The 14879-nt window shown below is 43.2% G+C and overlaps 1 protein-coding gene across 1 annotated transcript; it reads right to left on the bottom strand.

Moving 5' to 3' along the window:
- Positions 1-321: 321 nt before the first annotated feature.
- LOC131326443 (CASP-like protein 5B2) lies at positions 322-14836 on the bottom strand. The gene is made up of 3 exons (XM_058359232.1): positions 14254-14836; positions 1909-2041; positions 322-844 (listed from the first exon to the last, which is right to left on the bottom strand). Exons 1-3 carry the CDS (start codon positions 14382-14384, stop codon positions 644-646), a joined length of 465 nt encoding a protein of 154 aa, XP_058215215.1. The 5' UTR covers positions 14385-14836; the 3' UTR covers positions 322-643.
- Between the last annotated feature and the right edge of the window lie 43 nt (positions 14837-14879).

The following is a 14879-nucleotide window of genomic DNA, read 5'->3' on the forward strand; positions in this document are numbered from 1 at the left end:
TGCGCGTGAAAGGATATGGTTAGAATAAAAAATACAAATAATTGTACATGACTAAAATAAGACCAAACCTAATTTTTTGGGCCGGCCTAAAAATTCCCCCAAATTAAACCCAAAGCCCTCAATAAAACTCAAACACACCCACTAATAAATAGACCCAATCCAACCCATATATTAGTTGGGTTAGAATGAGTTCAAGCCCACCTAACCCGCCCAATATAAATTGCTCCTTAAATTTTTATAACTATGTTTCTGTTTTACCCATTCCAGGGGTGATGGGTGAGAAGAGTTGAATTCATCAATCAGACCAAGTGCAGTGAAATCTGAAAAAATAACACCTCACTTGCATATAAATTACAGGATATGTTATTCAGCTCCATCGGGTCAGTGAGAAATAAGAAACAGAGCCGCGTGATGAGCACAGAGCGAACTATTCTTTCGCCTTTTACAACTCACAACCGCATAAACTGGATTTTCAGCCATGCCAGCAATAGGAAGCTATAAAAGCACACAAAAAACCTATTGCAGTTGAAAAGGGCGGAAAAAAAAAAAATGAAACTGCAATATTGGAACTAGACCAATAACGTTTACATGTGAAACCCAAAAGAGAGAGAGAGAGAGAGAGAGAGAGAGAGAGATGAGTTATTCAGACAGAGGCTAAGATCCAAAACATAACATGAGAAGATATGGCAATAAGGAACCAAGTGACAAAAGCCAAGGCTACAGAGAGCTGGAATCTGTTGCAAGGGAGATGCGTTTGAACCTTGCAGAAATTCAGGTCCCTTGCATATAAAACTGCGATTCCGGCTGATGAACATGCGGCAGCAAGCGATAAAGTAGCAGTCACCTGCATTTAAAACAATCCTTATTGCTCCAATTGGATAAAGAAAGAAAAAGAAGAACTGCAAGCAAGATGAGGCCGTATAGAAGGGAGAGAACTCCGATTTCCAACTAAAGGCCTGATTTGATCAAAAAAATATTAAAGGCCTGATTAGTACTTCCATGGCTTGTATTCAACAAAATAAGAGAATTCATGAAAGTAGCAGTGACCTGCATTTAAAACAATCATTCATTCCAACCTGGTAAAGTACTTCTATAGCTAGATGTTCAAGATGTAGCCCTTATCGAAGAGAGAGAACTTTGACTTCTGACTAAAGGTTTTATTAGTACTTCTATAGCTAGATGTTCAAGAAATTCAAAAATCTGAGAACACGTGAGACGTAAATTACGAACAGCTCAGGTACCGAATCTGCAGATTAGATCTACTTCATTAAGACTGGCCAAACTCATCTAAGACGTTAGTTACGAAAAGAAAACAAAGCAGCCCAGGGGCAGAAAAGGGAGGGTGAGGGCGTGCCCTAGCCCCTGCACATCTCCAAATATCCTCACAAGTTTTTTTAGGTTAGTTTGGATAAATTCTTTGGCATTTGCCTCCTACAAATCCTGCGTTCGAGACTGAAGCAGTTGGCTACCTTTTAATCATAAAAGATCAATCTTTGGCATTAATGAAAGCGATTACATGAAGATGTATCCGTACTTCCTACCCATTGTGCCCTTTGAAGGAAATCAACTGGCACTTTTAGTTTCGTTGAAATTAAAAACTAATGTCTCAATCCTCAGTTCCTTGCCAGCTGTCACATCATGGCCATGAAACCGGGAAACAGTAAAACTCAGAAACAAATAAGATGAATTATGAATATGGTGACTATTGCAACTCAGGAAACAAATGCTTCAAGAGTAATGTGAAGATCTGTATGACTACTGCAACTCAGGGAACAAATACTTCAAGAGTAATGCGAAGATCTGTATGACTACTGCAGTTAGGGAAACCAAAACTTCAAGAGTATTGCGATCATCTGTATGAAATTGTTTCTGCATGTTCAATTAGAGCTAAAAGAAAATATTACATACCCAATCGCCTACAACAAACAGGCTCACTAGGACCGGATTATGAAGGTCTCTCTTAATCCTCAAAGCATAGACATCAAGACATGCAAGCCCAAAGCTCCACAATACCTGAAGCCCCATTGATGCGATCAAATAGCTGCACCAAACATGTACTTAATGAAAATTGACTAGAGTATTCAGCAGGAATGTCTATAAATTTAAAACTGAAAACAAGAGAGAATAGCAAATAATTTGTCCAAGAAATCACCAATAACTGAACAGGTAATCTATTCAACCAATTCATGTGACAAAATGGATGAACGAATCAACTGGAACCCCATAGGATCTGTATATACAGAAAACCATATATATACAAACTCCATGGGGTTGACTGGTTGAAGTCATTGGTGGACAAATGAATTATGGGTGGTGGGCCCCAAACTCATTGGATGTATGGGGACGGAGAAGTAGGGTTGATTCCATTTGACGCCACCACAATAAAACCATACTTTCCAAAGCACTGGGGCTGGAGCTGGTTCTTTCAAGCTATCGATCTATTATTGGTGACATTGGGCACCTGACTACCATGAGTACTATATCATTTGAACAAGAAAATCTCTAGACACTAAATACTGTTGGGTTTTTTGCCCATGAAAATAGGCCCAATATTTTGGCCCAAGTGTTTTGTTTTTGGAAGCCCAATATTACTAGGTTTTTATTGGGAACAAAAAGGTCTTTTTTGTTTTTTCGGTGGATGGCTCCAGAACGTGTGAGAGAAAAAAAGATCAAAAAGAGAGCAAAGGGTTTGGTGCTGTGGGTGCTATTGTGAAACAGGGAAAAACGTGGAGTGCACTGTGTGTGTTTGTGTTGTGACGGTGCTAAGGAAGAGATCAAGACAGCGACTTTCCTCTCTTTGTTCAAGCAATTTGCAGCAGCCTTTGTGTTCCTTTTGTGGGCTGATTTGTTCCGGTTGGTGCCCTCTGTTTCAGTTGTGTTGGAGAGTTTTGGGAAAGATCTTTCCACTTTGATTGTAGGTTGTTGAATAGGGTATTTGAGAGATTGTTGGATCTCTTTATAAACCCTTTGTAAACTTTGGTGATAGTGGAAATTGTTTTCTCTCTCCCGTGGACGTACCCGAGTTTGGGGAACCACGTATATTGGTTGTTCTCGTTGTGCCTTGTTTATTGTGTATTTAATTTTTGATTACGCTTCCGTTTGCGGGTGGGATTGATTTAGGGGAAATAATCCCAACAAAGTGGTATCTCGTGCAGACATGCCATTAATTCTTTTTGGCGTTTAAATCATCAAGCCGTCTCGAGGCAGGAACTCCACGTGGTGTATTTCGTACGCTTTGCATTTAACTCAGTCTGACGTTTCATAAACGGCGTCAGAACAGCCATCCGTTGAGACTTCTCTTTTCCCGTTACTTCTCATGTAAGTAACGGCGCAAGAGGAGTCGTTTCGTCTCCGTTGCTTTCACTTTAAACCCCTAAAAGAGATACTTTTGGGTTTTCCACCCAAAGTTCGAATCCTCCCTTTCTCTCTCTAAAACCAGGCGAAAATCATCCGTCTTTCATCCGTCATTGCCGTCGTCTGCAACTCGATTGCATCTCAGGCAACCACTGCAATAGCTTCGTAAGACTTCTTATTCTTGCTCCTTCTTGCGTCTTATTCTGAGATTCGTTCCAGATTTTAGCTTTTAGGGTTTCGATTGCACCTAGTTTTCGATTTTGTCCTGCTCATTTCTTTCGTATCCATGGCGGATGATAATGAAAACCTTCCAAAACCCAGCAAGTTTAGGAAACTCAGTGAAACCCCAACTGCCATGGCGGCATTTAGGACTGAGTATAGCGTCCCTGATAACGTGGGGCTCGAACTCGCCCCTTTAGGTGCAGACAGGGATGGCGGTTCATGGGATAGGATGTGTATCCCAATTGTAGCCATTGTTGAAGGCGGAGTTCGTTTTCCCTTACACCCACTACTTCGCCAGGTCCTAAACTGGTACCGTCTCACTCCCATGCAAGTTTCAACAAACGTGTTCAGGCTTATAATGGGAGTAGTAGCTTTAAACAGGATTCTGGGAACTCAATTAGGGATTTGGGACATTCAATGGTGGTATAGTATTGTTTTGAATCCTGAATACAATACTTACTACTTCAAAGTTAAAAGGGCAGAAAAGCGTCTCGTGCTAAACCTGTCAGACTCTACTCGAGATCATGAAATCGATTTCCTCTACGTCACTGGAGGCTTCGAGCCACTGGGGGAGGATGGTCAAGTGGTGGGCCTCCATTGCCCCCACATATAGGGCTACCCACGTATGCTCCTGATTTTCTATTTATGCAACTTGCATTTTCCTTTGTTACTGTATTTCTGCTCATTCTAACTTCTGTTTGTGCTTTGACTTGCAGCGGAAAATGCTAACAGGCGTCCAAGACGTGAACCAAGCTACGTCCGAACAACAGAGATTAACTGGGTTCTGAAGTATACAGGTGAACCCGGCACCCCAACAGCTGGTCGGGGTCGCAACGCGGACGTTCTATTAGGGTACGATCCCGCGTACAGAGGGGTTATCGACAGAAGACTCGCCAATCCGAGTACTAGCGCTGCCTCAACCTCAACTGCTCCCCAGCCGAGAAGTCTAAGGGCTAACGCTGGAGTGACAGTCGCCGGGCAGTTAGGTGAGGTTCCTATTTCAGAAGGTGTTCCATTACCTCGACTGAGAGTTCGAAGACCTTTTCAAAGACAGGTTGCTCCTCAACGACTTCCCGAACAGCCAGCTGTTAGTCGCGATACCAGCCAATCATCTTCTTCCGAATATTCTCCATCCCCTCCAAACACAGGTACTATGACTCGTCAACCTTTGAACCTTAGCACCCTTCTCACCGTCCTTTCCCGAGGACGTGGTGCCACTGGGAGGGTGTCATCAACTGGCCATGCCCCTCTGCCATCTCGTCGAACTAGAGGGGCTTCGACACGATCTTCTTCCTCTCCTCGGGAACGTGATAGTTCCCTTGAGGCTATTGATACTCGTCGGGACAAACGTCCTAGAACCGAAGATCCTGGAGATGCCCCAGCACAAGCCTCAGTTTCAGTTCAACAACCCCCTTCACCGAGCACTCAAGTGCTTCCCTAAAACTGGGCCCCCCAACTCATTAGGGGTGATCAGCCCGTTCACGTTGGGGATAGCGCTAGCTCTTCAGAAACGGCACTCGCACTTGCTCAAGGTTTGCTGCTCCCTGTTGACATGCAGAAAGAGTCTGAGGCTGCACCTGATCGGCTCATTTCCACTAGTCTCGTTAGTGGGATTAAGGTATAGTATTCTCATTACTTTAAAGCATGCTTCAGGTCTCTTTATTTCTCTACTGTAATATCTTTTGCTCATTTCTCAGTTTATTCAAAAGATGATTACACTGGGCCAAAAGTTCCAAGATGCAGATACTGAAAGGATCACGTTGTTGAACAACAACACCAGGCTGCTCCGTACCATCTCTAGATTGGAGAGAGAAAGAGACAAAGCCAAGGCCGATTTTGAAGAGGCAAAGGACAAGCTTGGGACAGCTGAAGACAGTCTTAATCAGGCTTTGGTAGAAATGGAAAAAACCAAAAAAGCTGCCTACGAGGAAGGCTACCAGAAGGGGTTTGATGCTGCTACAGCCAGCTATGTGGAACAGATGCCAGCCATACAAGATCAGATCTGGGTTGCCAGCTGGGAGGCTTGTCTGGCAAAGGTTGGTATTGCTGAAGACTCAGTCCTCTGGGTGGAAAATGACCTTCCGAGTAGGCATTCTGCAGCAGCTCAGGAACACGAGGAATCCCCAGATGATGATGTCGAGCAATAGATTGAAGATTTTGCTGATGCAGGGGAGGATATGCCAACTGACACTCAGCCTGTGCAATCACCTGTTCGAGAATCAAACCTTGAGCCCATTAACCTGGAGGAGAATACAACTGAAGGTGATACTATCGCGGGAGCCAGTGGACAGGTTCCAAATGAAACTCCTTCAGAAATCCAGAACTTAGATTGATATGGTTAGTCTGCATAAAACACCTTTAAAACATTTTGGCTGGTCCTAAGTGACCATGATATTCGAGCCCTGCGTGGCACCAGTACTTTCTCTACTTTGGTAATATTTTGGTAATACAGGTATTCGGCCCCTTGTGGCATAACTATACAATTTGCTCGGCTCCTCTCATTTTTGCATGTGTTCGGATGCAAACAGATTTATCTAAGTATTTCGTACTTTGATCCTTTAATCACATGTTTGCTTGTGTATAAGTGTTCAGTACTTAGCAAATCCTGTAAACATCATTTTTTTTGTACTTTTAAACCTTTTCTTAAGTTTCATGTACTTAAAAACGTTCTAAGTCTCTCGTACTTTTAAGCCATTTCTAAGTTTCACGTACTTAAAAACTTTCTAAGTCTCTCGTACTTTTAAGCCATTTCTACAAACCATACTTAAAAACTTTCTAAGTCTCTTGTACTTACAAACCATACTTAAAAACTTTCTAAGTCTCTCGTACTTACAAACCATACAAGTGTTTCATACTGGTATTTGTTAAGTTTCACGTACTTTAGTGTATAGGTGCCTGTTGGTGCCTGTTCCCTGCTCCCCAATACGAATGAGGGAAACCAAGCCCGTAGTTCGTATTTTTAGGACAAATACCAAGAACGCAATATTTACACTGCAAAAAGTGATTTTATTCATAATCTGTGAAACTCAAGAGGGCGTTATTCGTACCCCTTGCAACTAACAAGTAATAAAAACATAAGAGTTTTACTCGTAACTCCCACACAATCACGAAATGCAGCCCTAAAAGACTAGAGGACTTTAAATAAAAAACTTCCTTAAATTATGGACATTCCAAGGCCTTGGTACTAGATTTCCTTCTAAATCTGTCAATCTGTAAACCCCTATGCCCACAACCTCGGTCACTCGATACGGGCCTTCCCAATTGGCCCCTAACTTGCCCTCGTTGGCCACCTTGGTGTTACCGAGCACTTTTCGAAGTACAAGGTCTCCAACAACAAACTCTCGTGGGTGGACATTTTTATTGTAGCTTTTCATCAGCTGCTCCTGATATGAGGCTAAATGAACCAAAGCCCTTTCCCTTCTTTCTTCGGCAAGGTCAAGCTCAATCTCAAGTGCCCTGTCATTGCCCCCACTCTCAACCAATGCAGTTCTATTGGTTGGAAGGCCAACTTCTAGAGGTATAACTGCCTCTGTCCCATATGCCAACGAATAGGGGGTCTCTCCCGTAGACCTCCTAGGCGTCGTTCGATGCGCCCATAGTACTAATGGTAATTCATCTGGCCACTTTCCCTTTGCTTCATAAAACCTTTTCTTGATCCCGTCTAGAATGGTTTTGTTAGAAGCTTCTGCCTGCCCATTACTTTGAGGGTAGGCTGGGGTTGAGTAGTAATTTCGTATCCCGTATTGGGCACAAAAAGCTTTAAACTTCTTCTGAAACTGGGACCCATTGTCTGTAATCAACGAATAAGGGACCCCAAATCGAGTAATAATATTTTTCCACACGAACCTTTCTATCACAGGTTCTGTGATTTTAGCCAACGGTTCTGCCTCAATCCACTTAGTGAAGTAATCCGTTGCCACCAGCAGAAATTTCCTATTGCCAGTTGCTTTGTGGAGTGGACCCACGATATCCATACCCCATTGGGCAAATGGCCAAGGACTTGTCAATGGCACCAAGTCTTCTGCTGGCGTCCGAATTATTGGTGAGAATTTCTGACACTTTTCACAGATTTTCACATAAACCTTGGCATCTTCTTGCATGTGTGGCCACCAATAACCTTGGGTAATTGCTCGGTGGGCTATGGATCTGCCTCTAGCATGGCTTCCACAGGTTCCCCCATGAATTTCGTGTAGAAATTTTTGCACCATCTCAGGATGTACACAAAGCAAATAGGGACCTGTAAAAGATTTCCTGTACAATTTTCTTTCTGGAGACAGCCAAAACCTAGCAGATTTGGTCCTTATCTTATGAGCCTCCTTTTTGTCAGAAGGGAGTATTTCGTCTCGTAAAAACTCCACGATTGGGTCCATCCAACTTGGTCTTTGGTTCACGTCCAAGACCAAGTCCACACTTCTTCCAATGCTCGGCACACTCAGATACTCTACTGCCACCTTCCTTTTAAACTCAGTTGGTATAGCTGCAGCCAACCAAGCTAATGAATCTCCATGAGCATTTTGTCCAGAACTTATCTGTTCAATATATACCCTTTCGAAGGTATCAAGCAGGTCCTTGGCTGCCTGCACGTAGGCTGCCATTTTTTCACTTCGTGTTTCGTATTCCCTGGACAGTTGATTGACCACAAGCTGTGAATCACAATACACCCTAACCTGTTCTGCTTTTAGGGTTTTGCACTTTTTAAGCCAGCTAAGAGTGCCTCGTATTCCGGCACATTGTTTGACGCACTGAAACCAAGCCGAACAGATAGTTCGATCATTACTCCTTCAGGAGGAAAAATGACTACCCCAATTCCTGATCCAGTATTACATGCTGATCCGTCAACAAATAGCTTCCATTCCGTGGGGTCCCGTTCGGCTGAGACTTGTTTCCTCGTGGGTGATGTCTTAGTCTCCTGTTCTTTTCTCGTAGGAGGCAGGAGAGCTACTACAGGAGAAAACTCTGCCACAAAATCAGCCAACACTTGGCCTTTAATTGCCGTACGCGGCTGATAATCAATATTGTACTGGCTTAACTCGACGGACCACGTCGAGATCCTTCCCGAGAAGTCTGCTTTTCGTAGCAGTGATTTCAATGGAAACTCAGTATAAACCACAACCTTGTGGCTTTGGAAGTAGTGTGGCAATTTCCTTGTGGCTGTCCTAAGTGCCAGGACAAATTTCTCTAAGGGCAGATATCTCGTCTCTGCATCCAGCAGTGTCTTGCTAACATAATAAATAGGGATTTGTTCGATTCCCAAATCCCTTAACAGGACTGCACTAACTGCATGCTCAGAAACAGCTAAGTACAAAACTAAAGACTCACCTGGCTGTGGAGTTGACAAAAGTGGGGCTCGGCCAGATACTTCTTCAGGTACTGGAAGGCCTGTTCGCACTCTGCTCCCCATTGGAATCCCTCCCTCTTTTTCAATAATTAAAAAAAGGATCTGCACTTGTCACTTGACCTGCTGATAAATCTATTAAGTGCTGCAGCCATTCCAGTCAACCTCTGGACTTCCTTAGTGGTTTTGGGACTTTGTAGCCTTTATAGGGCTGCAATTTGATCAGGGTTAGTCTCAATCCCTCTCATGGTCACCAAATGGCCTAGGAACTTTCCAGAACCGACTCCAAACGCACATTTCAAGGCGTTGAGTTTCAGTTTGTACTCCCTCAGGATCTCGAAAGCTTCTTTTAAATCCGCTATGTGTCCCTGTTTATCTTGACTTTTCACCACCATATCATCTATATAAACCTCCATAGTCTTGCCAATGAACTTTTTGAACATGATGGTTGCAAGTCTTTGGTACGTTGCCCCAGCATTTCTTAGCCCAAATGGCATGACGCTATAGCAGTACAACCCTCGTGGTGTAATAAAAGAAGTCTTCTCTTGATCAGGCTCAAACATAGCAATCTGATGATATCCTCGATATGCGTCGAGGAAACTCATTCGCTCGTAACCAGCAGTTGTGTCAACCAACTGGTCTATCCTTGAAAGAGGAAAACTGTCTTTTGGACATGCCTTGTTTAGGTTTGTGAAGTCTACGCAGACACGCCACTTCCCATTCTTTTTCTTTACCACCACGGTGTTGGATAACCACTCTGGGTAGTAAACTTCACGTATTGCTTTTGCCTCCAGCAAACGATCAACCTCTTCAATTACAGCATCCACATGCTGCACGGCTGCTCTCCGTTTTTTCTGAATGACCGGCTTATGCTGAGGATCAACATTTAAATGATGACAGATCACACCTGCATCCACTCCGGGTATTTCCTCTGGCACCCATGCAAATACATCGACATATTCTTTCAGAAATCTTATCAGTTCAGCCTTTTCGTCTGCTGGTAATGATTCTCCGATTAAGAAATATCTTTCAGGATCAGTCTCGCTGATCTGAATCTTCTCCAATCCTTCAACCACCTTTTCTGCCGGACTTCTTCCAACATCCTCGATAGTTGGTTGATCTGGTACTTCTAATGTATGAACGTGGTGGGCTTTTGGGGCTTTTTTAATGATGGAGATTAGACATTGCTGGGCCACTTTCTGATTGCCTCTAATTACCTCAACCCCATTCGATCCTGGAAATTTCAACATCTGGTGATAAGTCGAGGAGACCGCTCTCATTTTGTGCAACTATGTCCTCCCTATAATCGCGTTATAGGAAGCAGGAACATCGACAACTAAGAAATCTGTTTTTAACACCACTGATCCAGCCCGAACAGGTAACGTTACTTTTCCAAGAGGCCAAACTGCTCCTGCACCAAACCCAATTAAGGGTGTTGTCGATTGTTCTAAGTCTGTTTGGGCCAGCCCCAGTTTCTTGAACGCATCATAGTACATTACCTCTGTACAACTTCCTGAGTCCACTAGAATCCTTTCGATGTCATATTCCCCAACTCGTAGGGTTATGACCAAAGTATCGTTGTGGCGTATTTGGACCTCTCCCAGATCATCATCTGTGAATGCTATGCTTTCATTGCACACATCACTCTCTCGCCCCCTCTTGTTACCCAATCGCATCACGTGCTGATTGTGCCTGACTTGCCTTTGTAATAGCCTGATCTCATTTCTCGTATAAGGTGTGGCCAACCCATGTATCATATGGATTACCCCTTTAGGATTCTGCTCATATTCCAGCTCCATGGCTTTCCCTTTGTCTTTGGGATCTTGGATAAATTCCTTGAGATAGCCCCGAAAGACCAAATCATCAAGGTGTCTTTTGTACATCTCACAATCTTCAGTCATATGGCCCCAATCTTTATGGTAGCTGCAGTGCTGATTCGTAGCACGTTTTGCGTCTTTATCCCCGCCTAGACTTGAGGGCCATTTGAAGTATGGCTGATTCTTTATTCGATAAAAAATCCTATAAATTGGTTCTTTCCAAACCGTAGTGATAGAAAAGAAAGATTTAGGGTCAGGAGCTTGCTTATCTTTATATGGCTCTCTTTTAGCCTGCCCGTACTCCTTTCTCTCTCTGTAAGTCTTGGTCTCTGGCTTATCCATTTTCTTAACAGGTGCCTTTGTCTGTTCGGCAACAACCCTGCCGTCCTCCCGGAGTGTGTCATCCTCCATTCTTGCGTGTTGTTCAATTCGTTCCCTTAGTTTGGCCAACGTCGCTACCGGATGCATATTCAAAGACCGGCGCAACTCTCCCCGAACAGGCAAGCCTGTCTTGAAGGTTGCAATCGCATATTCTTCACTGCAGCTCTCTATCTCGTTGAAAGTCTCCCAGTACTTTTTAGCGTAATCTCTGATCGGCTCATTTTCCGCTTGTTTCATAGTGGAAAGACTTTCGAACGTTTTCGGGGCTCTTCTGCTTGTCAAGAACCGGACAATGAATTCCTCGGCCAACTGCCTCCATCCTCGTATGGATCGTGGGGCCAATTTATGAAACCAAGATAGGGCCACCATTCCGAGACTCGAAGGGAACATTTTGCACAAAATGGCATCATCCCCGTCATGCATGAACATAGCCTGTTGGTAGTGCGGTATCTGAGCTACGGGGTCTGCGTTTGTCTCGTAAAGTATGAACGTACCATGCTTCACTCTGCTCGGCAACCTAGCCTCTTGTAGCCTCCTTGCAAATGGGGAGGCTGCTATATTACTCAGGGCCTTCCGTGCTGCTTCTTGTGCAGTCATGGTTTCATCTTCAAGCTCCTTCGACTTGTGAGTCGTAGCCTTGACCCAATCAGCATCAGGCCTCTCGTACCTGTCCCGGTGATGCTTCCTTGTTTCCTCCTCTTCTGGGGTGGAACTTCGGTCTCTGCTCCTCTTTTTTCGTGAAGAAGCCCTTCGTCTTTCCGGTGTTCGGCTTTTACTTCTGCTTTTTCTTTTTTGTGGAGAAGCTTCGCATCGCCCTATGATAGGACTCCTGCTCTTTCTCCCTCGTGAATGAGCCTGCTTATGGACTACCAGGGTCCGTCTGTCTTTCTGGGAATTCCTTCGTGAAAGTTCGGAATCTTCTGGGTGCTCTCGTACCCGTTGTAATTCTTGTATCTCGTACTCTCGTTTTCTAATTAAACGAGCGTACTCCTCGATTTCCCTTCTCTTTTTATCGAGGACATCGCTGTCATTGTGTATACTTCTTGAATGGGTGACTGATTCCTCTCTTCGATGAGACTTACTCCTTCTCGTGGAGCCAGTGACAGTTTTGTCTCCTTTTTCTTTGGAGTTATCTCTGTCATATCTACCAGTGGGCTTCCTTGGAGCACCTGGTGGGGATTTATCTCTTCCCCCACTCGACTGGTCCTTTGGATTAAACGGCGTAACTGGATCTTCTTCCAACATGATTATTTTTTAGAAAATTGGTTCGTTTCCCACAGACGGCACCAATTGTAGGGGGATGAAAACAATTGATGCTTCGGATCAATTGGATTGCAACGGCTTATTCGTGCCTTTTCACCGGAACCCTAATTCGTCATCGGAACCCTAATCTGCAAAACAGACAAGGGATGAGTGCACCTTTGCCTCTCGGGGCAAAGGCCCTCCGATGCCAAAGTTAATATCACGTACTAGTCAATAAACCCTAATTATCAGTAGGAGAATATGAGAATGCAACGTATATCGTACCTTTATCTCTAGGTTTACCTCATATTTATAGATTCATGGATACTTGCCGCCCAAGTATCCGTGTTGCACTAGGTTTCCTACCTCGTATAGGAAACCAGAATATTTTGGATTCTCATTCCCTTATCAGTTCATTACCTTAGTCCACTTAGGACTCTTTTCCACAGCTGACCGAACATCCCACTTTCATTGGGTATCTATTCTAGATCATATTTCCTCGGGATTTCATTCCTTAACGGAATAACACAGCTTCTGGACCTTTCCAGAGTGTTCGTCTTGCCTTAGCAACTGATTGGAGCTCTTTCCTTATTCGGCTGTCTCATAGCCGAACAGACTGCCTGGACCAGTCACTTCACATGTAACTAGTCCTTTATCAATTATTTGGACCATTGCCTTCTTAGGAGCTCTCATGAGCTCTCAGTCTGTTCGGCCCTACTCTAGGCCGAACAGACTATTTGGAGCAATGACTTCGCATGTTATTTCTCTTATTAGATCTTTACCACGGTGCCTCATACCATGTGTCTTAATTCTATTTGTTCGGGAATACCTCCCTACACTGGCTAAATGTTTTTGATTGCCATTGCAATTTACCACTGATCCTTCCATGGAAGAAAAGCTAAAAATGCATGAAATGCTACACTGATCTGAGGAGGTATTGGGAATGGGTCTTTCACAGTAGCTACAAGTCAATTGTCGACACAATTTTTTGTCTTCATATTCATCTCAACCTTCTTTTCATCTATAAACAAAGGAACCTTATTTGACTCTTCTTTACATCTATAAACAAAGGAACCCTATTTGACTCTTCTTTTGAGTTAAAGAACAAGATATTTTTCTCTACCAGATTTCTTGATCTATTCTTTACTCTCTGTCTCATCTTTCCCTCTTTGTATTCAATTTCAAAACTCTTTTGTTCCTATAGATGTGCAACAAAAAGGATAATTTGCATTCCAAATGCCCTGATTCAGCTCAGAATGACACTAGCTAAGACAGTGTTATTTGTATTCGACTATTGGGTAACTCACGATATCTTATATATATATATATATATATATATATATATATATAGATTGTTGATGTGACAAAATACCTACGAGGAACCGGACTCGTTGATGGTGATTTCTTTTACAGTTACTATTTCTACAAACCAACAGTAAAATTATCCTTGGTTGCATCTTCCTTCATTCATATGTGATGCAACAATAAAATGGTTTCACTCTCACTCAAGAGTGTAACACAATCCACTCAGAGCCATGTAAAGCATTGAGCTTCTTTTCCATAATTTCACCAACTATATTTACCACACCCTACTGCCTAAATGTTTCCAATAACAATCGCCATTTCCCATTGATCCTTCATCCTTCCACGGGAAAAAAAGAGAGCTAAAAATGCAAGAAATGTTACAGAGCAAAGCAAAGCACAAAGCACAAATCATTCTGTGCGCATTATGAAAAGGAATCACACCTAAAATTCCGTCATATTGGCAGTGCCCAAGATTTCAAAACAAGCACTAATACCTAATGAACTTGACATAAAATTTCAAAATTGCATAACTACAAAAAGAAAACCAGGGATTCAAAAGAAGTGCAAGGAACAGAAATTAGTTTAAAGAAATCGTACCAGAAAGCAGTGTAGCTAGAGAAACCCAAAGCAGAGACCATAACTCCGATTGAAGCACCAGCAAATAAACACTGCCCGATCCTCAAAGTCAGCCCACTCACCGTCCCTGGGCTCCCCAACAGCTCCTTCATCTCCTCCCCTCCCCCACTCTTTCTCTCTCTCTCTCTCTCTCTCTCTCTCTCTCTCTCTCTCTCTCTCTCTAAAACTCCCTCTCCTCCTCAAACAGAAACCCCAGTTTTTTAGAATCTCAATATCCAATCAATTCCCCAAAATCACCTCCATTTTTCCCCCCATCCACTTTAATCAATATATATCTGTCTATCGATTTGTATGGATTCAATATCGGCAGAAAGGAGAGATCTTTTAGGGGTGGGATTGGAAATAGGAAGAGAGAGAAAGGTGAGGAGACCGATCTTCCGGTTTCTTCGCGTTGGAGTTCATAGTTGTTATCGATGATGGCGGCCTGAATCTGTGGGATAAAGAAACCATTGAAATCAGTACGAGTTTAACGGACTAATTATTTGTTTAGCATTGGAAGAAGAATAATCCGTTTGCTTTTGCATTTGCTGAGTCCGGCAGTGTGATGTGGATTCGTTTAATTCGGTTTTTTTTTTTTTTTTTTTCTG

Source organism: Rhododendron vialii, chromosome 5a, assembly GCF_030253575.1.
Source record: "Rhododendron vialii isolate Sample 1 chromosome 5a, ASM3025357v1".
Taxonomy (NCBI): domain Eukaryota; kingdom Viridiplantae; phylum Streptophyta; class Magnoliopsida; order Ericales; family Ericaceae; genus Rhododendron; species Rhododendron vialii.